The following is a 27,934-nucleotide window of genomic DNA, read 5'->3' as shown; positions in this document are numbered from 1 at the left end:
CAACCTGAACTGTGGCCAGGGTAGAAAAACACTGACTATAGTCAACCATCTCACAGTCCTATAAATACCGGTCCTAAGCAAAGAGCCCTTTTGAGCTCTACAGTACCAGAGCGGGCTATGATCTAGGATCTCCCCCTGAGGTGGGACGCCTCTCAGGGCAAGACTCCTTGAGGTTCAGTGATCGTCTGCTGAATACGCCGACGCAGAGGAGGGTGAGTAATTCACCAAAAGAGGAAAAGTTCTTGAGCACACAACTGAATTTAGTAATCCCCAGTATCTTGTTGTACGGACATCCCTAATCCCTTACTGCATAGAAATCCCCAGTCTCTTGTTGTATAGAAACTGATTCCTTGCCTTAAGCCTTCTGTGTGAACCTTGCCATTTACAAATCTTTAACTAAGTCATTGTTTTTATTGTAGCAAATACTACTAAACCATTGTGTTAAATAGGCTAATGATTAACAGATGATTAAGTGCTACTAAAGAAAAAAAAAATACAATCTATTTTGTGATTTACCCCAAAGGAATTAATAATAAACCTTAAACTGCTGATACATCAGATCTGCGTAAAAATGTCATTCATGACATGGACATCAATGGCAACAAGAACAGTTTCTACCACTGTAGTAGCATTAAATGGCTGAACAAGGAAAACACAGGACATTTACTGAATGGAGATGGTGATTTAAAGAAAGTGGAGTTGGGTAAGACCAAGGTAGCTTCGTTACCTTCACCGCCATGGTTCCCAGGCCTTAAGAGTCTAGGGATTAGGTTCAAGAAAGGGATTTATCAGTAGTGGATGAGAATCATGTCAGGGATCTCCTAAGAGACTTCCAACCATGCAAATCCATGGCACCAGATGAGATGCTGAGAGAGTTAGCTAGTAGTATCATTGGGAGGCCACTCCCTATCACCTTTGTTAAGCCATGGAGATCAGGGGGCTCCCATAATCAGTGTCTTGCAATGACTGAAGAAAAGCAGATGTAATACACATCCAAAAAAAAACAAAACGAAAAAAAAACAACCATGAATTAGAGGACCCACACTGGTCCCTGGTACATTCATGGAGTGAGTCCTCTTAGAAACCATTTTTTGACATGCGAAGGAGAAGAGTATGGCCAGGAACAGCCAGGATAGATTTATCCAGGGTAAACCATATATCCTGGTTTAAGCTGGGATAGAGTTAATTTTATTCCTAGTAGCTGTTACGGTTCTGTGTTTTGGAGTTAGGATGAGAATAATGCCGATAAACACACTGATGTTTTAGGTGTTGCACGACAGTGCTTACACTTAGTCAAGGACTTTTCAGCTTCTCACACTACTATCCTGCCAGTTAGGAAGCTGGAGGTGCACAAGAAGCTGGGAGGGGACACAACCAGGACAGATGGCCCAAACTGGCCAAAGGGGTATCCCATAGCATATGACAACATGCTGAACATTAAGATGGGTTGGCTGGCTGGGGTGGAGGAGTGCCTGCTGCTCAGGGTCTGGCTGAGCATTGGTCAGTGGGTGGTAAGTAATAGCATTGCGCATCACTTGCTTTGTATATTCTTTTATTATCCTTCCCTTTTCTGTCCTATTAAACTGTCTTTTCTCACAAGTTTTTGCATTTTTTTTTCTCCTTGATTCTCTCCTCCATCCCACTGGAGGTGAGGGGTGATTGAATAGCTGTGTGGTGCTCAGCTGCCTGCCAAACTGGACCTGACCACTCAAAGCTTTTACATACTGTAAAAGGGGGTAAAGTTTCTGTAGCCAGCTGGAGGAAAGGGACTCATCCATGAGTCAGTATAGAGACAGAGCATGCTTGACTAACCTGCCTTCTATAAGTAACTTACTAGATCTGTGGATATGGGGAGAATAGCACTTGCCAGCATTGTCTCTGACAGCATCATTGAATCTAACCTGGGACATTACAGTCTATGTGAGTAGACACCTAAATGTGCCAAAGAGCTACGTGGATCATTGGGCTTAGAGGCTGGTGGTTAATGGCTTGTACATTACTTGGAGACCAGCTACAACAGGAGTTTTCCAGGCTCTATCCTATTTAAAACTACTTCATCCACAACCTGAAAGAGGAGATGGAGTGCACCCTCCTCAGGTTTGTGTATGGCAGAAGACTGAAGGGTACAGTTCATATGCTTGGGGGCAGGGCTGCATTTCAGAAGAATCTAGATGGGCTAAAGGAACTTTAATCAACTCAACAGGGACAAATGTAAAATTCTGCACCTGAGATGGATGAACTCCCTGTAATGATACAAGATACCGAACGACTGGCTTGGGAGCAGCTCTGCTGAAAGCAATGTCCTGGTGGACAGCAGGTTAAATAGGAATCAGCAGGGCATCCTGGCAACAACGAAAGCTAACAGCATACAGGGCTGTACCAACAGCAGCATTATCAGTATATCAAGGGAAGTGTTTATTCCCCTGTATTGACATTTATTAGGCCTATCTGTAACGCCATGTGGAGTATTTGTGCCTTCTAGTACAAGAAAGATAAGTTAACTTGACTGAGCTCAGTGGAGTGCTGCCAAAGTAGATATAAGGCTGGAGAGCACATGCCTTGCCAGGAGAAACTGAGGGAACCAAGCTCATTCAATCTGCAGAATGAAAGGCCTGAGGTGACTTGAGCAGGAAGGTAGACTGCAGACCTACTGAAACCCTTTCACACCTGAATGATCTATGGAAAAAAAAATACACCAGGCCTCACACTGCACACCTACATAAAGGAATGTTGCAGCTTTTAATTCACTAGCCGTGGTAGTCTAACTCAAAAACAAAACAAAGAAGCAAACATTTATAGCAAGAAAGAAAGGCAAGAGTCAAAGACATAGTTTACCACGTTTCAATAACTAGGTACTTTGCACAGATTACTCTGCTACCTACACTGTTCCTTTGAGTTTAAAGAGATCAAAACTTGACATTTCCATTTAATAACACTGAGGTTTCTAACGCATCATAGACCTGCATTTACACAGCTTATTTGTTTATTAAGAAAAAGGTGACACCTGAGAAATACATCGTAGACTTCTTTAGAAGAATTTACCTTGGTATCTCTGAACTCTGCCTTTTCCAAATGGCATTGGTAGATTCAAAGGTATGTAGTGCTCATGATTACAGACTACACGGAGAAATTCAAATTTGAATTCAAAAAGAGTCTGCAAAAATAATTTTAAAGTATAAATTAAACAACTGATGCAGCGGTTTGCATAACATTAAAACCAGCTTTCTTACACACAAGGGTGATTCCTCTCAGTTTTGTAGTGTGAGGGACATAGTCCTGTCAATGTTCTGTATGTCAGCAAAAAATACTTTCAGCACAATTCATACTTGACAGCTGGATATAATTCTAATAATTTTGGACAATGGGAACAGTGATTTGGACATGCATCCATACATAATAAGCTATAATATGCTATAAGAAAAAAGTCTGAACTCTCAGAAGAAATTTTCTGGATTACTGGTACAAGGTCTTCCCACTACAGTAAATTTATAGAAACTTGGATATCGAAGATCCACCTAATGCTTCCAACTTTAACCTTTCACATTTATGCTTAGAATTTCTGCTTAGTGTTGCCCACCCCTCCTCATTTTCTCAATATACATGCTCTGCAGTTGTGAATTTGCACCTGGAGATGTGAATCAAAATATGGAAAAGTGGTTTTGTGGAAAAAAAAAAAAAAAGATCTAGGCACAGTGTACGTACTTATAAGTAACACGCTTGAGTGTAACTAGAAACAAGTCTGAAGGACTCTATCCACATGCATCAAAAAGAAGCAACTCCTAAAACTAATTTGTTTAAAAACAGAGTACCTTTGGATCTCCTGGTGTAAAGCAGCTGATGTAGTTATTGATTTGCTTGAAAACAAAACCTCTGTCCATAAAAGTAAAACACCTCTGGGGGAAAAACAAACAAAAAGATGGAATTGATTTAGTATTGCTTCAGTGCTCAGTACTTGTATTTCACTAGTTTATTTTCGAAACATATTGATATTTCAGTCAGTTTGAACATAAAAAAAACAATAAAACAAGCAATTTAAATATACGTATACATATATGCATATCAAACTTCCCCTTATAATCCAGAATGTAAACTGCAAATAAAAGAACTGTTTGAAGATAAGAAATGTATCTTGACAAACAAAAATGACATGTCATTAGCAGCTTTATCTACCATTTTATTCCCCATGCTCTTTTCTCCCTTACTGGTTGAAAAAAGAAAGATACTAAAAGACTATCTACACCAAATTCATGAAAATAAACTTTTCTGGGATTAAAAGATAACTAGATGATATTTGAAAGGGGGGGGGGGGGAGAGGGCAAGGAAAAAATAAAAATTTTGATAAAATATAAATTCATTAAAAATCAAACCTCTGAAAAGATGTACTTTTGATCACAAAAGACAAATTGTATTTCAATGCATTTTAACTTGGACATAGAATTATACTTAGAAAGCATTATGCACGTTCAGTTTTATATGGGTCAGCTTTAAAATTCTTTAAAATCCATGAAGAAACAGTATTACTGCAAAAGTAACCACAGAGCCTGTCACTTGTGTACCTACTTTTATGAAGGCAGCAAGGCTATGGTTGGCATTTTTTGAAGCCTCTGGATTGTCTCTGTACTTCTGAGTGATGTGTGGCATTAGCATATTAACAACCGTCTCAACCGCATGATGAAAGGAAGCAGAAAATCTCTGGTTTCGCAAGAGCTAGAAGCACAAATTCAGATACATATTTAATATGGTTTATAGCACTAAAATATATGAAAACTTATTTTACATTAGATATAGATAACCTGACAGGGAAGGAAAACACAGCATTAAGGTTTTCAAATTCTCATTGTAGTTTAAAATAACATTTTATTTAAATTAAGATTTTCCTGAGCCTTTTGTAAATTTTCATCCACGCTTTTTTTTTCTTTCTTTCTCATCATCCACTTCAAATCTCAGCGCTTACAGCCTTCAAAATCTTACTCTCCACGTTTTAAGTTTTCACAATTAGAACTATTTTCCTTTGCTTTTACGTACCTTCTCACTTAGCCTAAGAGATCTCCTCCACATTTATGATTTACTTGCTTCTACTCACAATCTATATTATCTTCATCAATTATTTCATACATCCCGACCAGTATTGGTCAGTAAGTTCTCTTCAACTTATTGCCGCTGTAGAGCCTCTTTTATTTCTCTGCATCTTACAGTCTTTGTTAAATTGTGTTTTGTCCAAAGGGGCTTAATGACTGGTAGGGTGAGGCTGAAGAAGAAGCTAGCTTTGACAAAAGCCATTTTAACTATACAGTCATTATTGCTTTTCTTTCTGAAAACTGTGAAATCAAAATGTCCAAGTGCTTTGAATACTTTGTCATTTGCATACCTTTTTGAACTAAATTGAATGCAACATTCCTAGGCAGAACAAGTTATTGGCAGGGCACTACAGAAATCAATGATTATACAATTTGCTCTCGTTGTGTTTGAGCTGTGCTCCAAAGTCTTTAGTTCTATCTTAAGAAAAATAAGGTTTCTAAATATTAAGGTCAGAAGAGATACCCATATAAATATCAACAGTATTTATTAAAGAAGTAAGGCATGCCAGTCAGTGTCCTAAAATATACTCAGTATTTTTTGGACAGTAATTAAATATTTTTAAAATACCACAAAAATCTTGCTATAGAAATAATTTTGCTGTACCTAGAACTGCAGAATTTTATCAGAACTCCTAAGAAGAAAATATCTGAATGCATCTTTACTAGTTTACCCAATAAGACAGAAAAAAGCAAGCAAAATACTTGAGAGAAGATCTGCTCTTGCATGTGACAGAAAAGATGACAATGAGGTTAGTTCTAAAAGTGAAAATGTTTTTTTAACATCATATGTGAAGAAAATAATTAAAATCTGCAATAAAATTCAGTTCAGTAGTTTTCTTTAGCCATGAAATTTACATCATAGTATTGCAGGAGAGGAACAAGCAAGAACAGCAGTACATAGCAAAGAACTAGAATCTAAAAGAGTGTGTTAGGAAAATTTATTCCATTGTAGAATTTGAACAGTTCATATTTGAGGGTTGCTTTTGAAGATACTATTAAAAACAAATAAAATGTTAACCTGAAACAAATGAGGTTCCTATACAAGAAATATACCTAACATACAGAAGAGAAACAATCCGAACCTAAATGGAGCTCAAGAATAAACTGGTACAGGGAAGAGCGGGACAAACAGAAACTAGAAGGGTATTTTCCAGTATCAAGTTTTGTTTGTTTGTTTTTATTTAAGTATGATTACTACACATTTCTATAACAATACCTGTAAGTTCTAATAAAAAATGTGGCAACATTTTGGTAGTTTCAATGTTTCATAAAAAAATCTCTGCACGAGCTGTTACCATCTTAGAAATATTTAGGGCTATAAAACCTACTAAATTGATGAAAAACTTCACTATGCTTCCTTATCTTCTGAAATAGGATGGGAATCAAAGAAGTTAGAAGTGCCATCAGTATTTAGGTCACATTTTTGTGGTCTATTTCTTTCTGGCAACTTGAAATCATAAATAAAATGAAACTAGCAGTTAGCACCTTCTTTGAAAAGTCACAGTTTATTCATTAACAGCATTTGCTCTGTTTTATTTACCATCATGCTGATACAAGGTAATCAAATCTTTCTCAGTCAGCTGACACACTCTTTCTTTACCAACTTTGTTTTCCCCCCAAACGAAAATCTTGTTAAAGCTGTGTCTTCCTCAGATGCATGTGGTCTCCATATTTAATTTGTTATATTTGTTATTAGGATTACATGGGTCAGTAAAGGTTCACTAGCTTCGAGATAATGAGTCAGTATAATTATTATTTCCTTCCTCCACAAGGATAACAACAACAATTTAAAAAAAAAAAAAAACACACTTTTAGTAATGTGAATGCTCATCAATAGTAGTATACCATACTTTGCAGGAGATGCAGATTAAGGGAGAGAAAACTGAAATCATGGACAATGGCTGAGTCATTCTGAAAAGTGAATTTCATTTGTCTTTTTGTTTGTTTACACAGACTCCTGCTTTTAAAAAGACTATATTCTACTGCGCTTATTTTATCCACCATCTGATCTCAATTTAAAAATGTAATCACTAGGGTAAGAAAGTTATAATTAAATTAAGGAAATGGGTTTGCATGATAGCAAGTTAGCGGTTTATTTGAAGTGTTCTGTTTTTTTTTTTTTAAATATGTATACTTTTTCCATACTCGTGAGGATTTTTGTAGGTTTGTTAGAGTCAGGAAAAATTATCTAAACCCTGTTCGGCTAAGCCAAAACAACATTATTTTGCAGAACATCACCTAACCAAATCCAGCAAACATCCTCAAGCTATACAAGTTTCACACACGTCATGTTTTAAGAAACTTGCCCAGCTATACCACATTATGTAATTCAAGAAGATGCAATTTTTTAAAAAAGTCAAATACTGTAAAATAAAAAGCACTGCTAGGACTGTCAGGTAAGGACTGAAACCAACAAAAATTCTTTTATTTCTTTCTTCCAATATCATTTTTAAATGATACAATTTTAATTCAATTCCAGAAGTCTCTGGAAAATTTCAACTTTAAATAAAAATCAATGTTTTCTGCTTTATCAGATTATATGTTCATTTCCATTTCATTTATTAACTAATACAACTAATTTAATTGATTATAACAAACAAAACCACAAAATACAGTGTGGTAAAATAAGAAATACTCCATTAACGGAATGAACAAAGGCACAAACTCCTTCCTCAAGGAATAACAAATCAATAAAGGAAATTTACATTTATAGATCCTCCTGTCTTTTCCTAAACTATTTGAGCAGATACCACTGAAACAGCAAAATACCAGTGAAGAACACAGAAGTCCGTATGAATATTTTTCTTTGGTTTGAATAAACTGCATTTCTGTTGTCTAGTAGTATACAAAATCGTAAGTTTTGTCTTTTTGCTAGGAATTTTGAGGAATCCCCAATCAGCTGATCAGTTAACACATGAGCAAGAAGTTTGATATCCTAAACCTAGAAGGATGCACTACACTGCATGCACAGAAGCCTCCTGATGCATATATTTGTATTCTGAAAAATCCTAAACATGATACCTATCATAGTTGCCTAGACAGCTTCAGAGTGCTGGTGCCTGGTGGAAAAGCGACCTTGGGGTATTGGTCAATAGCTGGCAGAACATGAGCTAGCAGTATGCCAAGGTGGCCAGGAAGGCCAAGGGCATCCTGGCTCGTATCAGGAATAGTATAGCCAACAGGACCAGGGAGGTGATCGTCCCCCTGTACTCAGCTCTGGTGAGGCTGCACCTCAGCGTGCAGTTCTGGGTTCAGTTTTGGGCCCTCACTACAAGAAAGACATCGAAGTGCTGGAGTGTGTCCAAAGAAGGGCAACAAAGCTGGTGAATAAAACAAGTCTGACGAGGAGTGGCTGAGGGAACTGGGGCTGTTTAGCCCAGAGAAAAGGAGGCTCAGGGGACACTTTATCATGCTCTGCAATTGCCTTAAAGGAGGCTATAAAGAGGTGGGTGCTTGGGAGAAGAGCCTAATCCGAAGTGATAAGGGGAAATAGCCTCAAGTTGTGTCAGGGGAAGTTTAGATTGGATATTAGGAGAAATCTCATTACTGAAGGGGTTGTGCATCATTGGAATAGACTGCCCAGGGAAGTGATTGAGTCACCATCCCTGGAGGTTTTCGAGAAATGCGTAGATTTGGAACTTGGTAGCTTGGCTTAGTGGTAGACTTTAGTACTAGGTTAAAGGTTTGACTAGATGATCTCAGAGGTCTTTTCCAACCTGAATGATTCTATGATAAATATCAAGAAATCTTACTAAAAGGTCTAGTGATTTACAAGGGCTGCTCTACTATATGGATTTTAGAGGGTTTCTATCCTTTCAGAATGATGTTAAACCTAGCTCTGTAGATCTTTCTAATATCTCATTTGCTTTCTCCCGCTTTGCTCTTTCCCTCCTTTCCTTACAAAAGAAATTGTTAGAAGAAGGGTTTTTTAATAAAATTATTGATTGGATAAACTGGATAATCAAATTGGATAATCAATTAAAATTATACGATTGGAGAAAGAAGAGACTGCACAAATTGCCATTAGAATAACTTTTTTTTTTTACATACCTTCACTTTAGAGTTTTCTATCAAATACTGAGCCATTGATTTTATTAGAACTTCAAAGAAGAACCAGGAATACTGCAGAGAAAAGAAAATATTCTGTGAAATTGCTGTGGGTATTGAATAACAATTTCAATACATTTAATTCCTATACTTAAGTTATGACCAGATAAGACCATACAGTAAAAGCATAGTTCAATATATACCTTAAGTAGCTTGTTGCTTGTAAGAAAGTCAGCAGATGGCTTTAGAATTGTTGTCATGGACTTTGTCAGTTCTTCATGTACTGTCTTATATTCAGAAGCAACATAGGGTTCAGCTTTATAAGCATACTTGGGGAGGAAAAACAGAACATAATAGGAAACCATGACATAATATGAAACAGTTGAAATCAAACAGATACAATTCTATTTATATATGCATTCTTTTTCAGAGTTTATTTACTTTTAACTGGAGTTTTTTTTATTTAATTGTGCCTACCTTGACATAAGATCTCAAGTAGCTATCCAAGCCTTCTTCATGACACTGTGCAACAATATGGATAATAACCCTAAACAGAAGTCAGAAACCGAAACTAAGCAAGTCTACAAAGAAAGCTATGATTGCAATTGCAAAAGTGTTATTCAGTTACACATTTATGTCATAACCCAGTCATCATTTAAACTCTGTGAAGCACTTAAAAATCTTTACCTTGTCACATTGACTGCAACTTCCTCTTGGGTTGCCCTAGTGAGAACTCTAAACAACTGATTGAGAACAGTTGGCAGGAAAGCTATCATCACATGGCCTTCCATAGCATGAAGGCTCTGAAAGAAAGCAGTAATACTGTCACTCCCTTGAAACAAGGGCATTTAAATCACAAGTTCTAAAACTGCAAAAATTACTGTAAGTCTTTTTCCAAAAATATATGCTGCTTGCATTATTTGGTGTTAAGTACCCAAAATACAACTGCACAGAAGGCAACTGAGAAGAGTTTCCAACATAAATGTTTGCACACATTAGGTTGCACACATCAGGTACAGGTTGCACGCAGACGGCATGATGTTCATATGCAGGAGAAGTAAAGACTATTTGGGCTTCTGGGAGGCCTAGCTAAACAGGAGTTTGGCCTACTGAAACCGAGAATAGCAGTAACTCGTATGTGCCAGAGAAGATAGCATTTGTTTTCTGTTACCTTGAAGCGAGATAAAGTCAATATGATATGTAATCTAATGGTGTGGAACATGCTCATACCGTGCAGTTAGAGTCTTCTGGTATTTGACGACAAGCAAGAGTTTTAAATAAACTGTGGTTGCATTATTCTGACCCAGGGATTTTGGCAAGACATATTCTTGTCACTGAACCTAAAGATTTTGCTAGCATGGAATTAATATAAATGTAAGTAAAGTAAGGAATAAGCTATCCAAATATATTACAGAAGTCTTAGGGCAAGGAAGATAGATCAGAACCAAATCAAAAAGCAAATTCAGTTCAGAAGCGTGCCACATTCAATAGTTAAATCCTTACATAAATGTCATGGACAGACAGTCCAGTTTTATGAACTGATAATGAACATGCAAATACAATAATAAGTTTTGTTGTGCCTAAGAAAATCAGGAGTTACTTGTGATACCTTAATGGATTTTAAGATGACTGAATTTTGGGTTCCACATTAAAAACATGGCCCACTTGATTAATATAAAATTGCTATGGAAACCATGCACTCTATTGATCTAGTCCTGAAAGAGAACTGTAGACATGACACTGATGACCTCCTAAGCAAAATTTTAGAAAATAGGTCATCAATTCCTCATCATTCCCACGTGCAGTTTGAATTGATTAATTTGACACAACAGGCCATTGGTGTTCTGAAATTATCAGCCATAATGCTAACCAATACTATCTCATTATTCCCTTATGGTTTCATCTTACATTGTAATTTTAAGTTTATCTAGGGCAAGAAACATCTCCTTGTTCTTTTTACATTGTATATTACATAAATGAGACCTAGACAATGTCTGAAGTTCCTAGGTTTTACAAAGATATAAAAAAAAATATAATCTGTTATTCACTGCCATTTTATACCTTAAGATATTTTACTAGATCAGTTCCTAGTGCACGAGCTCCAGATTCCGTTTTCTGACAGTACTGAAAAAAATTATGCAAATGCTGGTCCTGTCAAAGACAAAAAGAACCAAAAATTAAACACTATCTAATATGACTATCTAAAACATAACACATTAAAATGTCTATACATAAAAATCCATATATGTCCATATAAATTATTTTTGAAAGTTGAATGTAAGTGTGCTACTCTGAAGGCTAATTTTGTCTCCATGTAACACTTTTTTTTTTAACCCACATAAGAAATTTCCAGTACTTTTGAACACCTGTTACGCAAAACTTCATCTATATTTGCTTCAAACCAATTGACAAGCAGAAAATAGGATAATTAACGTTAGCTATCCCAACTTATCATACTATGTATTTTATGAGCAGCTATAACAGGACTCCTTGCTTTGCAGACGTGCCACTAAATAGCTTACAGATGACTACAATCTCTTATCTAAATGGAAGTCTCAGAATGGAATGGATGAAAATGTTAGACAGAAGTCTCACATTTTGAATAGCTTCACTCTAACATCTGCTGCTTTTCACAGCTGATGTGAAAGACAGAAACCATGCAGAACATCCAAGAGACAAAAAACCAGTAAGATAGCAGCATATTGAGTATTAACAGCTTCCCCAGATATTGTACATACATATCGGAAACATACATTATTCCTAAAACTTACTCTAATTGCATTTTGTAACTCACCTGTGTATACACAGTTGACACCAGATGAGTGGATATTTTTAACAGCTGTTTGCCTCCATCTACCCATTTAATTTCAGGACCAGAATGCTGAACACACACATGCAGAGGAAAAGTAAAATAATGTAGCAGTATACTAGAATAAGACAGTGCTTGCTTTATAGTACCACAAACAACATTTTTTTTTCTAAACAGAAGAAGAAATGTGTACAATGAATAAAGTCATAAAATAAAAAAGGAAAATTATGCAGGCAATATTACCTAAAGCATTTATGAAATTTATTTTCAAAGTCCCACTGTAGTTTCCTCACTTACTAACAAAATCACTTTTCTTTGAAGTTACAGATTTCTTATTTCCCCTAAAATTGTGCAAAGAAATGTTTGGCTACAGAGAAACATGTACTACTTTTCTAAAAAAAATAACTGAAGAACTTCTGTAGGTACTGACACAGTGTAAACCTTAACACAGGTCACCGATAGGTATCAGCCAGTACTTGCTTCCCATTCTCAGTTCTTTGCAAATGGGATGGGAAGGCTCAGCTTTCTACTCTGACAATTAGTTATGGAGAGACTTTACCATTAGATCTACAACTAGTCATCTTGGTCCTAACCTCCTACCCATGGAGGTGAGCAGAGATGGACAGCAGAGGCATAAAAAAAATATACCTACAATATGAAAAGATGAAAGATGTAAAGATGTCAATGGCTGGAAAGCTTACAGTAGAGTTTAAAAAAGAAAAAAGTGGTGGAAAAGGAGGAGACCAAAGCCTCTAGCTGTTGATTTTAGGCCTCTTCCTCCAAAATGAGTCAATTTTCTCTCTGCATTTCATTCCTTTAGTCAAATTCCCTACCACATTTCACATTTTGTATCCTCCTTGGTATTGTTTTTATTACTATTAATTTTGCAAGCTTTCTGCTTTGAAAAATACAACCATAAATTTTACTAGTGAAGTATAAAGATCACAAAACTCAAGATGTGAGAATAAGACTTTTTCAGGAATAAAGGACTTACTGAAAGGAGACAGCATGAAATGCTAAAAAAAATTTAGTAAAGGACTTCAGATTATTTGCATATTTTCATAAGCTGAAAATACTTTAAAACACTTAAAAATTACTAACTTCAATTATTGCTACAAAATGAAACAAATATTTCCTAAATACATCAGCTAAATAATAACAGAAACACATTTAACAGTTTACATGAAAAACTACATTAGGGTAGGTTGATTCAAATTCTTTTGAAGGTCAGAATTTAGTCATAAACTTTGCCTCCAGCTTGTGTTGGAGTTAATTTCTTTTTTTTAAGTCAGATGCATAACTTTTGCAAAGCACTCCATTTCGCATATAAAAACAATTTTTCAATAGAAAGTGACTCAATCTTATCAGACTGGGGAATTACAATTAATTCTTCTCTACATATCTTTCTTTTTTTTTTTTGAAATATTAGAGCCATTTTATATACCATACCTTTCCAACCCCCACTTCTTGATAACTAAGATAGCCTGGTGGAAGATTTGCTGACACTGGAATGTGTTGCTCATTTGTCACCACTCTTCCATCTTTTATTAGTGGAAGCCAAGAATAGCCAACTATGAAACGTGAAAGGAAAGTAATTTTAAATATGTCATGAATCTTTATATAAATGCTTACAAAAGTCTTCCAGTCTTCCAATATGTAATTCATAAACGAGAAAATGTTAATGTAGGGGTCAAATGATTCAAATTCACACAATTAGAAAGAATTGAAAAGGCAAATAAATTCTTATGAGTTTGAAAATATATATATGTTGTAGGCATTCTAAAATATTTAAAACAATAAATAATGAATCTTTCTGTCACTATAATATAAAGCATCATATGGATCAAGACAACAAAATCATAGTTTACCAGATAAACATACTTCATAAGAACTCCCAAGTAGTTACTGAAAGCAAACCATTAGCAGACACACCTTGTGTTTCAACAACATCTTTCTTCTTTGTACTCCCTTTGCTTGAATTGTCACAGCTGACATGGTAGAAGGTGAATAACAAATGGTGCTTTTCATGTAACTGAGTGGGCAATTCTATTTTAATCTGAAAAGCAAAGAAACACAACCTTTGTAGAAGACTTCAGCTAGAACAGTGACGTGCCATACTGGTTGAATAGCCTGACTTAAAAGCAGTTCGAGTTTCTGTTATTTGAAGCAAGAATCAAGAATTACACTTACAAAACTTTCAAAAATATTTCATTACAGTGAAAAGGAGGGTCTGATTTAACTGAAATCATTAGCAAGACCTTCACAATCCTAAAATTTTTGCTAGTATTTTTGAAACGTAGTAATACTTAACACAGTAAAAATCACCTCAGAAAGGTAGCTTACCTCATCATAAAACTCCGGATTTTGGTGGTGATGCAAAACAGCAGCAAATGCACTTCTAGTAAATACCGGTCCGCCTGGTCTACCATAGATACACTAACAATAGAAGAAGGAAAAACCAGAAACTACAACAAATTCTTTTTCACTCTTAGGTAAAAGTTTCACCCAGAATTTGAAATATTTTAACTTGTGTTACATATTTCAATAACAATGAACATTTTGTAATGTAACTTTTGTATGTCAAAAGTGTTGATCTTAAAAAAAAAAATCACAAACTTAACATGGATATTAGCAGTGATTAAAAACTAGAATTGATGAGTTATCTATTGATCTCCTTTCAACTGCAGAATTTAGATGAATGCATTGTACTAAACAGCAAATCAAATTGCTACAGAGAAGCTGACAAGATGAAACATTGAAGTACCCCTGACTTGGTTGAAAAACTGACATGTCCTTTGAAAAAGAATATATAAGGAAAGTGAATAAAGAGATTACTGCAAGGTCTCTAGAAGTTATCTGTATGTTGCTATGATATTCTGATTATTACCGGAACCTATGAGGTCTTGCCTTTAACTCTTGGTTTCTTTGCACAGTCAGATTACATCACCTGTAGTCTGCCTGCTGTGCAGTAGAGTTGACACTGTGGTTTCACCTCAGAACTCCTATATATTTTTCTGCTTCATTTCTTTCAGGCACTTCCTATACACTGTGATAGCTCAGGAACAAATACAGACTTGGTTCTGTAGTTGGTCTAAAGATTTATTGTTTTTACTGCTTAAAAGTTAGAGTAGGCACAAGGCACCCTTGTTTGCAACAAGTTTAAATCTGGAATTTTTGTTGATATACTGAAAGAAAATGCTCTTAGTAATCTTTTATTTCAAAAACAAACAAATCATCTAGAAGTTACTTCTATACCAAATAGGTATAGAAGGATAGAAAGCTGCCACCGCAAGCTAGATAAAATCAATCATTAGTGTCCTGCTTAGCTAACTGGTCACTGTTTTCTTTAATCCGTCACAAAAAGCAAACACTAACCTTTAAAGGCAAAGAATCCTCTTCATCAGAATCCTTGAACTCAATGCATACTGCAATATTTCTAGCCTAAAGCAGCATTCAAAAACAAAAACACTTAATTGGAAGGAACATCAGAGAAATATAGTATGTAAACAATATCAGTCCATTGGAAAAAGAAGAATGTATTGCTTGCCTATACTCACCTTTGCAAAAGACTTTTGACTGTCATATTTCAAGTGCTTTGGATAAACATAAAGATGATTGTTGTAGATGGTGAAAGGCTGAGTGTGTCTTGGTATACAGGGAACAAATTCCTCTATTTCAAGTGTTACTAGTGTCTTGGTACTATTTTCAAATTGTTTCATAGGAATGTATGATGAATTAACATAATCTGAAAATATATTAAAAATCAATATAAAGCTGAAGAGAATACAACTCAATGTCTATTTAACGGTGTTTATTAATACTTACTTGGAAAATCTGGTGACACATTATCAATTGTAACATCCAGATTTCCTAAAATAACAGGAAGCTTGGCCATCTTTTCAGGCCTAGTGGAAGAAAAAACAAAACCAAAAACCTCCAAGTCAGGCTAAATGCAAAGCTATCAGAATGCCAGAAAAAAGAAAAAAATGGAGGGGGGAAGAGGTGGGGGAGAGAATAGGAAACAGAGGCAAAAATAACATCCTGAAATAGGAGTATGAGAGGAAAGGTGGTTTGGGGGTGGACAACTTTATTAGTGTGGTTTTTTTTCCTCTTTTCTTTTTGAGAGTTTAAAAGAGAACAATGTAAGGCTTTATTCACAAGTGTGAAAATAAGTAAGAAAAAGCATTATGGTTCCCTTTCTTTATATTGAAGTAAAAATCTTTAAAAAAGACAGGTTTTCTTTGCCTTGTAGTAACTCAATATAATTGTCAGAGGGTATAGCCTTAAATTTAAACGGCCATCAATAAGCATTGATATTAATAGGATAAACCTGGGGGAAGACCAAAGAGGAAGCGAAATCAGTAAGTTAACAAAATGCGTCTTTCTCCCAGTAATTTTTTTCTATGTTGTTCTTTTCCTAAAGTAACAACGCATCCTTCAAAATATTTACTCTTAACAAGACTACAATAAAATTTCTTAGACGTTTCCATGTAGCTAATCCAAACTATGATTTGAAGTAGGGGCATTTTCCATGTTAAAACACCAGTAGAGTACCATTTTTTAATAAACCTAGTCAGCAGCATGATTTTTTTATTATTAATATATTTTTTTAATTATTGCAAGGAAACAGTTGCAAGATTTTCCAAAAATACTACCCTGCACTGTAAAACAACTTATTGTGGTTGAAGTCTGGATTCTGATTCCAATAGCTAAGCTTAAGACATTACAATCTCTTTCTCACTAAAATTTCTGTGAAATACCATACACAAATCCACAAACAAGGTGCTGGAATAACCAAAGGTTTTCTTTAATTCACAAAGTAAAGTGCTGTGGTAGGCTAATTTGCTATATTTAACTCAGATTCAATAATATTATTTATAGCAAGAAGCAGCAGTACACAGCAATTTCAACACTAAACCTCAGTGAAACTTTGAGGAGCTAGCTAAAATGGAATTAAAATACCTGCTACAAACCTCACCTCCTTTACAGATTTGGTAAGTAACAATAAAATAAAGAAGCTATATCCAAAGCCTTTTAAGATCTGTGCTTAGCAATCATTAATACAATTCCAGCTAACTGTCAAATAACAGAAATGGAAATGCCTTTGCAAAGCAGTAAAAATTTCTCAGTAAATCTAAATATTTTAGTTATTTAATATGATCATCAGTCAATAGGAGATTCTTAAGCCTTGCACAAAAAAATGATGCGATCTTTAGGAACAGTTTGTAAAAAAGTATGACCGGTATACTGTTCTTTAGGCATTCTGAGCCAGATGCACTCCCAAGGAAGGTAGAGTGGCTACTGACTTGAAGCCCCCTTCCCTGAGACCTAGCGTCCTCTTTCCAAGGTCAGTGAATGTGATACTTTCTCATACTTTACTTCCGTTGAGAGCCAGAACAGTGAATGCATCATGCAGGCATAACACCTAACATAGAGATACTTCAGTATCTCTATGCGATACTTCAGTAGAGATACTTCAGTATCTCTGTGTTATCATGTTTAACCATATGATGGTTATACATGGCATAATACTTCAGTCCTGCTCAAAGCCCTCAAACGCTGCAAAGGAAAGATCTGTAGGTTGTGTGAATGCACTGAATGTCTGTACAACTTCCTATTTGAAGTGAAAACATATAAATATATACATCAGAAGATGATCTTCAACTGGAGCATCTAATAAGAGAAAAGATTATTGTTTAATTTTTAGGATAGAGTGAGGAAAATTAAACTTACTTCCGGAAATCTGCTAACAATTTCAGCATGTCTTCATTTGAAAGTTTATTACTGTCTTGTCTGAAAAGAGGTGAAAATCTTGCATTTTTGTCCAGTGTTCCCGAGGCATCTTTAAACAATGTCCTGAAAGTCAAAGTCTTGCTTTCAGATGAGTTAATACAAGTGTTGCAATTATCTTCAAGAAACTTCTTGACTACAAAGGAGAACATACTGCACTATCTTTCGTATTTAGCATTTAATATTCCTTTCATTATAGGGGAGTTTTAACATATAAATAGCTCAGTGTAATAAACGAAAGAGAACCATTTAATTCTTAGTAAAATTAAAAATCTTGACAATGGAAAACAGTTGTCAATATTCAAGAGTTTGAACAATAATGTGATGAATTTTCAACTTTTTTCCTACTACAAAACTTAAGTCTAAGTTTGCTTTTCAGAAATCTTTGTTTAATTCAAAGCAAAACAAAAAATAATCTAAATAGCACATTGAGATTTAAATGAAGTGAGATGCAGAAGATAATCACAGAATAATAGGTTGAGTTGAAGGGGACCATAAAGACCACCCAGTTCCAACCCCCTGCCGTGGGAAGGGACACCTCCCACCAGACCAGGTTGCCCAAAGCCCCATCCAGGCTGGCCTTGAACACCTCCAGGGGTGGGGCATCCACAGTTCCTCTGGGCAATGTTAAAGAAAAGTGAGGAAAAATTGCATATTGGCAAGATTTGTCCTTACCTAGCTGCCCAGGCAAAAGGCATTCTATATTGACCTAGTCTCTGGCATGCCTGCTTAGCATTCTTCAAAACTTTCTGTGCAGCCTTCAAGGGACATAAAAAATAGCCAAGTTTTAAAAACAACCAAACTGTGCCATTAACATACAAGAAAAACCCACACATTGACACAGATATAAATTAATACCTCTTAACAATTCATTTCAGGTTAAGCAAGGCCTGCCGATCTCACAACATTTCACAAGTAAGAACAAACCCATCCACACCTCCTGATAACACGTTTAATTAAGCAAGAAAAAAAAATTGCTAACAAGTCATCTGATTTCTGTCTTCTTAATTTGTAAATATTCAACAACTGATAACCTAGCCATCAGAAAAGAGAATAAGATGGGACAAATCGTTCTCATTAGAATTTTCAGGTTTTGTTTTTGTAAACTATTAAATAGGAACAAACACTTCCATTATATTGAACCAACAAGCAGAGCTAGAAACCCACTATTTTGAGATGTTCAACACAGTGCTGAACCACTTGAGCTATAGCAGAACCTCCTGACAGAGCAGTAGGTTTCTCTTTTCCAGAAGTCAGCTTTCCATGTGTACCTAACACAGCAAAAAGTATTTTCTAGAGGCAGAAAAACCCAGAGTAAACCTGCCTGAATACTATCCCTGATCTATAACGTTGACATTAGGAAGAGCTGTTTCTATTGGCGTGCCCTTTAAGCCAACTCTCAATTATCCTTTCTTGTAAAAAAGGGAGAAATTACATTTAAAAGCACAGACCCTTGATCAATAATTATCATTAATCCACAATACTCAGTGTTTAATGGGAGAACAAGTGATCTATGTATTTTTTTTCTTCCATTTTTTCCTTCTCCTTGACCAGAGCAGCAATTCTGCAGGGAGCTGGAACTTGCTTATTGCACTGACATAAGGGGAGGCCTACATAGCTGGTCAATACTGTTCTGCTTTTGTTTCCAGCTAATTCAGTGTAATCCCAAAGAACAAGAATAGACAAAAATTCAAACTAAGGATTCAATTGTGTAAAGTTACAAGCAAATGAAAACCAGAAACGGCCAGCATAAGTTAATATAACAATGAATGTTCTTATTTGGCTGTTATTGTAACACAGGTCAATATAGTCCGAGCATCCAGCATCAAATTTTGGAACACTTGGGCTTAACTAACTTTCCTGTGTGGCACAGGCCCAAGACCACCAAAAAGCAGTTATTCAGTTCAATTTTGTTTTAACTCAGTAACAGTCAAAAACAGGCTCTCAAAATGCAGAGCTGTTGCTTTCTAATGATAGCTGCAAAAAAATCTCAACCATTCCTGGAAAAGCAAATCAGTAGCCTGATCTAAATTAAGACCAAGTGAAAAATACAGTTTTTCACATTTAACTTAGCCAGAACTAAATCAGTAGGAAAGAACACTGTTCCTCTGCAGAGACTGAGTGTTAACCCTTCCTTCATCCCTTTGACTAGCTGAAAGCAGGAGGAATGTCAACAATACCTGACACTGCTTACAAAAACTCTTAACACCCTCATCCAACTATTTAAACACTACTGTAAGCCAACAAAATTGAAACACTGTTGCTTCACTGACAGACAAGAAACAGCAACTGACCAAGTTTCTTGTTAGATAGGTTTCAAAAAAAAACCCGAACATTAAAATGTTACGTTATCCTAGACTTTGAAAAAATTCACGTTTCAGTGGTTTATTTCCAAAGGTGATACAGAGTTCCTTCAAACCTACAAAGCATTTCAAATGTAAAAATGGAGGCTTAATAATATCAGTAGTTCTGAAGGAAAACAGTAAGAATATAGATATGAAAGTCACAGTAAACAATAGTCACTGAAAACTGAGCTAAAGGAAAAATCAACTACAATTATATAGTAAATGAGATCCATTAACTAATAGAGATATACAGGTAATTTCTGACTTCTATTTAATATTTCACTGTTTAACAACTTGCAACTCAGCTTTCACATTGAAGATTAGCATTCTTTCATCAGTTTATTTAAAGCCATTAAAAATTACAGACTGCCATGATTACAAAGAGCTGAATAATTTTCTTAATAATATGCTGGACTTAACTGATAAAGTTTCAATAATAACAGTTACTAATAATAACTAGAACTTACTAAATCAAACCATTGTCACTGGAATACCTCATGTAAGAACCACGTTTTTGATCGATATTTATTAACTCCAAATCAACCTGTCTTGCCTCGCTATTTTTTCAGTGCCACAAAAGAAGATAACATACCTTTGAAGAATCTGAACTTTTCATGTATGGCTCAGCGCAATGTGTGATACTTCCCTGTAATACTTTTTCTATTCTAGCCACAAGGAAAATGTCAGGATGAGGACATGTGACTGAAAATATTCCCTAAAAATGAAACACAAGATAAATATAAAATGAAAAAATGCACACTTCTTACATCACATAATAGAAAACCATTTAAAGCATGAAGGAAAACCGTCCTCTTCTATTCAAAATCCAAGCCATATTTTACTAATTCTTACCTGCTTTGGATATTGTAACATTGTTTCATAAATGTCTTGAATCCTGTGTGAACTATCACCACTGCCATTCATCATTTGTTGAGGTGCATTGGATATCATGTGCCTTACTGATGTGTGGTTCAAATCAACATGGAAATCTGCTGAAATCTTCCGGTTGTTTTTAATATCAAATAGTGATAATGTGACAAAGAAAGGTTCTACCTAGACATTTTTAAAAAATAATGAAATGTCATTGTTGTTGTCTATATTATTGTAAAAACATGTATGACAGGAAGACGAATATGATATTTATAAACAAAGGACCACCACTCTAGATATTACTGGCAAGGTATAGAAGAGAGTACAAGAAAAAATTCACTTTCTACAACACAAAGTTTGTTACAAAGATACTTCCCATATCATTTAGGCTCTCATTTCAATTTAAAAGAGTAGTAAGACCAACAAACACACATGAACAATGTTTCTCAATGATAGTAAAGAGTTTTGCTATTAGGAACACTGTCAACAAAATATTGAGACATGCGTTACAATATTAACAGAAAATAATTAGATGAATGGTTTACATTTGTTGTTGGTCCTTCTTCATTTTCAGCAACACAGCTTTGCAAATTGAAAGATAAATCATTACACTTCACAAGAATTTTTTTTCCAAACTTCTCTTCAAATGGCTTCACTTCTGGTTCAATACCAGAAAAGTCAAGTTTCTTTAGAAAGAGAAAAAGAAAACAAAAATTAAGTATGTTGTTTTTCATCCCCAAAGGATCAACGTACAAGGAAGCGTGTTATTTCCTTTTAAAAAGTCTAACCTGTGCATCTGGATCCAAGGCAAAAAGTTTAACTCTGCTTTCACTTTTGATCTTTATTTCTGCTTCTCTGGTACTCTGTCCAAAAGAAGAAAAAGTCTTTGTATCACACCATTAAATGAAAGTGGTTTTTGATCTCATTCCTTTTTCCTGTTCAAAGCTTTAAATATTTTTAATTCATGCACTCTTCTCTCCCTGAACTTTGCAACTGCTTCGTTTAAATTGCTCCATCATGTCCAAGTAAAAAGAAAAAGTTCTTTTCCTCTAAGGGCTTTTCCAGTCTCCAAAACATTAAAAACAGATAAATAAAAAACACATCAGTAACATATAACCTTCAAAAGTCATGGAAAATATACCCCAGTGTAGCTCATATACCATGTTGTCTCCTTAAACAATAAATAACTTTCACAAAAATATTTTATTGAAAAAAGGAAAAAAAAAACACCACAAAGTAGTATGAACATAGGTTAAAACTCAGAGCTATAGCGAGACCATAATGCTGCTCAGGAAGCAACAGGTTAGCTAAGTTAAGAAATATAATCAGAGATTGTTGTTGTTGTTTGTTTTGTTTTATTCCTTTTCTTGAATTCTACTGCCAATGGAGTGGATTTTCTGTGGGTAGACAAATTAAAAAAAGCCATCCGAGAGACAAAACTACCACACTGAAAAATTCCTTTGCAGAACTAGGAGGTAGTATACTGATCCTGCACAGTATTTGTGGATACCTACCTCTAACAGTAAGAGAAAAGAAAAGTAGCACAAATAGAATGTGAAAATTGCTGGTATACATAGGTTATTTTTCCATAAAACGTTGAAAGAGGATTGTATGATTTTTTAAGTCAAGGGAGACAAGAAATGGACACATCCCTGAGCCAAAATTAACAACGTAGCACGGTTGCCATTCCCGAAGTATAGCTAAACAGAGATATAGAGTATTTCGTTTGGGGTGGGAGTCTATTTTTGGATCAGCCTGTACTGGCTAGAAGATGTTACCAACCTAAAATGCTGATCACTGACCATCAGCAGGAAGTGGTCTCCTCTCTGCATCTGCTTTGTTAGAGGCTTCAAGAAACTCCTAACATGCCACCAGCTCTAGTAGCTCAGAACTCTATTTTAGGCTAATAATAAAAATAAAAATAAACTTAAAGGATGCATAACAGAAGAGGAACTTTTGAGGTTTGATTTTGAATGTGGATGGTTTAATTGATTTCATTTACTATGGTCTTTACTGCACAGAAGAAAAGACGGCAGTTGCTGTGGAAGACATGACCAAGACACTCAAAACCAGCAGTGTTGGCAGGCTTCACTTGTTCAGCAGCTAGCATAATCGAGATACACACAACTAAACTGTGAAGAAGTTTAAAGATGACAAGAAGTTCCCTTGTATGTTTTGGAAAGGGAATGGTCACCTGAAGAGGAAGAAGACCTAGTCATACGAGCAAGCCAGAAATTACTTCAGCCCAAACGTATTGAATGGTTTTAGATTTGTGTTTTATGCACTGAAGACAAGACAAAAATACACATTTTTTGACAGGCAGATTGCTGGGGAGTTGGGCAGAAGTCAAGAACTGAAAATGGATAGTCAGCAACCCTCCCTACAGGCTGGCAGTGACTCTGGAATTCCATTTCCTCAGTGTAACAGGGTAATGCTTTCCTACCTCAACAAACACTGGGACATGCAATGGTTAAGCAGGTACTTGGCCACACTGATTATGATAGTCTCATCGTTATTTAAGCCAGAGGTCTAATTACTTTTTTTTTAAATGTAGATTAAAAAAACTATATTCACACTTTGTACAGGAACAGACAGATTAAGCAGAACTGACAAATTCAACTGTATGTGTGCACATCTGTACACTGAAGTGTACAAAACCATTTTATTTAATGTTATAAATTAACAGCTGTTGACCGGAAAAAGGAAGGCTCAGATGTACTCACAAGGGTTAAACCTTTCCTAGGAAGACACTTTCTCTCTTACTGTCAGGTGGCTTTAATATCACCCCTGAAGGAATTTCTCTTTCCTCATAAGGTTATAAATTCATCTATTATGAAAATCTCCTTCCAGAACGAACAAAAAATAAAAGAGCAACTATAAACTCATCTAAAAGAAGGCTCAATGCCTTAGAAGTCTTCCACTGGGAAAAACAAAACCAAACAACAAATAACAGCTGAAAAGACAATGCAAGAAAGAACAGAGAACAAAAATCTTCAAAAATGAACAGCGTTTATATAAAATAATCAAGTCAAAGCACAAGTAACGTACTAATGCAAATGGGGAGAATTTTTCCTGTTCTTCTCCGGGGAAAAAAAGGCTAGAAAAATGCATTAGAGCAAATAGTAAAGATGAACTTGAATGGGAAAACCAAACATCTTATTTGGAAAGAAACAAATTTAAATAGGTTGTATCCACAGAATAAAAGGAGTTAATGCTTAAAGAGCTGAGGAAAATAACATGCTAGGAAAATATCTAGCCTGCAGAGTTGCAGTGCTTCCTATCAAAAGGTTATGGAAACAGAAAGCAGCATTTGTAGTACTAAAATGGTACGCAGGTGCTACAGCCCTGAATAAAAGTCCACTCCAAAGGTCATGTGGGACGTAAGTATTCTGATAGCTCCAACTATGAAGAAAGAAAAATCTTACATACAATAAAGACATCTAACTTTATATTTGTTTTGGAAATATCTTTTCCATGGCCTCATGTAACTATGCTTTTTGGTGCTTACAGTTCTTCCAAGGAAAACTTGATTGTACGCACCACAATCCCAATTCATTTCCAAATGCAGCTGTAGCTGGAGTTAGCATAATAGTTTTTTGTGTGTACATGCCAAGTTGATTACAAATAGGTTACAGAAAGAAATGTCAGGCAGCCAGTTTGGGTGCTAAAGTCCTGTTAGAGTATAGTGAATCTTTTGATGTGCTAGCTAATAAATAGCATTTGTTTTACTGCCTGGTCTCAGTTTATAAGCTGTACTCCTTCAGGAGTAGTGACTAGGTCAGGCAGACCCTCTGAAAAGAAGAGGGGAGCATTCTAAAGCATGGTCAAGGAGAAAAGTGTCAAGACTGCAGGCTGTGTGACACAAGAAATAGTAAGGAGTCATGATTCTGCTACTTCAATAGAAAAAGGTCACCAGCCTCCAGTCCTTTGGTAATTCAACAAAAACTTCTCTAGAGAACTCACAAAACTTAAAAGATACAAGTCACTATTTTAACTGAAATCAAGTCTGCAGATTGTCTAGAGTACAGTTACATTTGTTTTCTATGCATTTCTCCTCTATTTTCTTCTATTTCTATTTTGTTTTACTTACTAGGTGTTTTCACTATGCAAAAAATTGAGTATTACAGTTCATATTCAAATAAAAAATTAGCTGAATGATCTTACTGCTGTTCTTTGTGGACAAGCAATAATGGAAAGGTCTACAGAGTTCCATCTCAAAGACACGGGCAACTCAGGATTCTAACCACACTTCTACAAAAACAAAACTAAAATGCAAGATCTATGTCAATACAGCAAATATCCATGAATTTGCCACCTCCTTAACAAGCACAAGTACATCATTACTGCTATTGAGCTTCTCTACAGTTTTAACTGTAAAGATAAAACTTGAGTATAACTAGATTACTTCTACTGAAGTACTTGAACACTTACTTGTATGCAGTAAAACAATACAAAGTATGTAAAACACGAACTAATGAAATAAAAGTTGCTGCTTTGAGACAACATGCACATTTGCTTTATATAAATCTTGAAGACATCAGCCAGGCTGCTTCCAAAAGCAGAAACTGAAGAAGCTCAATAACCACTCCTATTGACAAGACCTTCCAAGCTTTTAAAGTACCACAAACTGACTGGAAGCCAATATCTTACCTTTACTGAAAGTCCACACAACTAAGTATTATGTTTAGTACTCTATATCCTGAGTAGTCACTCATAATATATATTACCTTGGCAATTTCAGGATAGTAGTTATCAAAGCTACTTGATGAGCTTTCCATTTTGCTTTGTTCATCATCTGCAATCAAAAAAAAAAAATAAAATCAAAGAATGACTTACAAATTTCTGCAGCAAAGGTATTTCTGATTAGTTTGTTTGTAACTCACATCCCTTCAAAAATAACAATCAACAAATGGGTTGTGGTCAACTCCATCACTTCACTTTGTAAAGATGTAAAGTAGCACTTATTCCTAATCTTACCTAGAAAATAGCTATCAGCTTTAATACTAATTTTGATACCTGCACTGGAAAAGAAGATGCTCAATGCACAAATTTACAATACTCTTTCCATTATGCATTGTAACTTGATCTCAAAACTTGTTCCCTCTGTTCGGGTGTCCAAGACTACTCTCCAATGATTACTGGAGTTACAAAGAAACCATTCAGTTAGTTTTAAGAACCATCTTCTGGTTCTAAGGTCATTTGGGGACCACTGACTAAAATATCCTTCACAAAGCTGCAGGTTTCTCTTTTTTCTGATTTGCTTTTGTTGCAAACATATCAAATTCTGACTATCTTCACCAAAAGAACATATCTAATTTTAAACTCTAATGATCCCTTTTGGTATATAGTGATATTTATAAGCACAGTGACCTATAACCTTTTCCAGGTTCTTTTGGATAGGCATGTCCTTGGTCTGATACCAATTTTCTTCCCTATCCACTCTCAGAACGAAAATTGCACAAGAAGACAGATAGACTCTTCTTTTGTCACCCAGCTATCAACTATCCTTGCATCACATTGCTTACAGATGTCTGCCTTACCTATACTTAAAGGGTTCCAATAGCAAAGGAGCTATACCCAAGAAATTTTTAGGGAAATATTTGTGGTCAAGAAAGTTATGTGTAAATTTAAATACCTCATTGCTATCACAATGTCCTGTTCTTCTATCTACAGTAGACACAGAACAGATTATTCCATTTTTGACATATTTTATGCATTTTAAAAACAAGTCCCTCCTCAGTTTTCTCTTTTTCTTAAGCTACCTTGGTCACGATTTTTCCTTGTGGGTTCTATTACCTAGATTTCTAAACAGTCCCTTTATTCTATAATGCTGCCGAAAGGGCATAACTCTTATCAGTTCAACAGACAATGAAAAGACCCACAATTATTATGACCAAACGAAAATAAATTTTAACAACAATAAAGCCTTTATTTCTGAATGCACGTACATAGTGTAGTGCACATAAGTGTATCAGCATAGCTGGAAACCCTTCTTACCTTCATGAGATTCTCCGTTTCTCTTTTCTTGCATTGCAGCCTCAAAGTTAAGCTGAAGGATTTTGTTCAGAGTGTTTATCCATTCTTCCATCTCAATTTCACTGTCTGCAGCTAAAAGGTAACTACTCTTGTCTTGCATCTTGAGCTCAAATGCAAAACGTCTGACTTTATTGTTCTATAATAAAATAAAAGATTTTATGACATCTTTACATCTTGTCTACTCACAAATCTAATGATGCTATTCATCTAACACTTTTTGTACTTCAACATTTTAACAAAGGCACGCACTTTGAACAAGTATATTATTATACTTTTTACTGTCTGACATTTGACCTTCTGAAGTTACGCGTACTACTTCACCGAATGGAACTATAAAAAATATTAGCCCGTTTTCCATTCTCTCCCATCATTTTGCTTGTAAAGATTAAAAAAATAATAATAAAATATGACAATAAGTACCACATTACAAGTATCAAGTCTTCATGTATTCAGATCACCTGGAAGCAAAACTAACCAAGATCTACTGATAAAAGAGCACAAAACAACATTTGAGCGAGAATCCTTCGTATGCTGGGTTTTTATACCAGAAGTTGTCATAAGCAGTCTCAACTGTGAATACATTGATTATTACAAATTTTAAATACACATGAAGTTGGGAATCAATCATTCCTCCTTTGTTCCTCAACCATTGTCATCCTTTTTCTGTGATTTAAGTCCAGGCCTCACAAATACTACCTAGCTTGACTCATGTTCCTGAGAATAAATTCACAAGTCTCAAATGCCAACAAATGAAAATTCTGTATTATCATCACTTTAATTAAAAAAGTCTGACAAACTCATTAGTTAAACATTAAAATAAACAACAAGACAGACTTGATGGTGGTTTTCTTTTAAGTTAAATTTGATGTCAAATTACATTTTGGTTTTCACCAGACTTCAGATTCTTCAATTTACAGAATAACTACTGCTTGGCAAAGCATTCAGCTTTCTACCAAATA

The 27,934-nt window shown here is 35.3% G+C and overlaps 1 protein-coding gene and 1 long non-coding RNA gene across 16 annotated transcripts in view; one reads left to right on the top strand and one right to left on the bottom strand.

The window, feature by feature from the left end:
* The window catches only part of DOCK9 (dedicator of cytokinesis 9), a 129,305-nt gene that overhangs the window by 44,434 nt on the left and 56,937 nt on the right, over nt 1–27,934 (bottom strand). For all 14 annotated transcript variants that reach the window (XM_066986508.1, XM_048072715.2, XM_048072718.2 and 11 more), the window contains exons 8-30: nt 26,937–27,111; nt 25,667–25,734; nt 21,728–21,802; nt 21,485–21,625; nt 20,922–21,122; nt 20,662–20,784; nt 18,400–18,482; nt 17,668–17,790; nt 15,760–15,839; nt 15,492–15,679; nt 15,310–15,375; nt 14,278–14,370; nt 13,867–13,990; nt 13,384–13,505; nt 11,920–12,006; nt 11,187–11,276; nt 9,813–9,928; nt 9,603–9,672; nt 9,329–9,454; nt 9,129–9,200; nt 4,561–4,707; nt 3,810–3,893; nt 3,043–3,154 (exon numbers count right to left, since the gene is read on the bottom strand). In XM_066986508.1, coding sequence (XP_066842609.1) covers nt 3,043–3,154; nt 3,810–3,893; nt 4,561–4,707; nt 9,129–9,200; nt 9,329–9,454; nt 9,603–9,672; nt 9,813–9,928; nt 11,187–11,276; nt 11,920–12,006; nt 13,384–13,505; nt 13,867–13,990; nt 14,278–14,370; nt 15,310–15,375; nt 15,492–15,679; nt 15,760–15,839; nt 17,668–17,790; nt 18,400–18,482; nt 20,662–20,784; nt 20,922–21,122; nt 21,485–21,625; nt 21,728–21,802; nt 25,667–25,734; nt 26,937–27,111 — 2,566 coding nt within the window. The remainder of the gene's footprint in view (nt 1–3,042; nt 3,155–3,809; nt 3,894–4,560; nt 4,708–9,128; nt 9,201–9,328; nt 9,455–9,602; nt 9,673–9,812; nt 9,929–11,186; nt 11,277–11,919; nt 12,007–13,383; nt 13,506–13,866; nt 13,991–14,277; nt 14,371–15,309; nt 15,376–15,491; nt 15,680–15,759; nt 15,840–17,667; nt 17,791–18,399; nt 18,483–20,661; nt 20,785–20,921; nt 21,123–21,484; nt 21,626–21,727; nt 21,803–25,666; nt 25,735–26,936; nt 27,112–27,934) is intronic.
* LOC106031804 (uncharacterized) lies at nt 75–27,102 on the top strand. 2 transcript variants are annotated; one of them, XR_001204468.3, is made up of 4 exons: nt 75–212; nt 17,193–17,281; nt 22,961–23,417; nt 26,976–27,102. It is a non-coding gene; the product is annotated as an uncharacterized lncRNA (long non-coding RNA). The 2 variants fall into 2 exon arrangements; XR_010827175.1 differs by having other exon boundaries at nt 22,961–23,367; nt 26,976–27,096.

This window comes from Anser cygnoides, chromosome 1 (genome assembly GCF_040182565.1).
Source record: "Anser cygnoides isolate HZ-2024a breed goose chromosome 1, Taihu_goose_T2T_genome, whole genome shotgun sequence".
NCBI classification, from domain to species: domain Eukaryota; kingdom Metazoa; phylum Chordata; class Aves; order Anseriformes; family Anatidae; genus Anser; species Anser cygnoides.
Note: the sequence above shows the minus strand (reverse complement) of the source record. Positions and strands in the feature narration are given on the sequence as shown.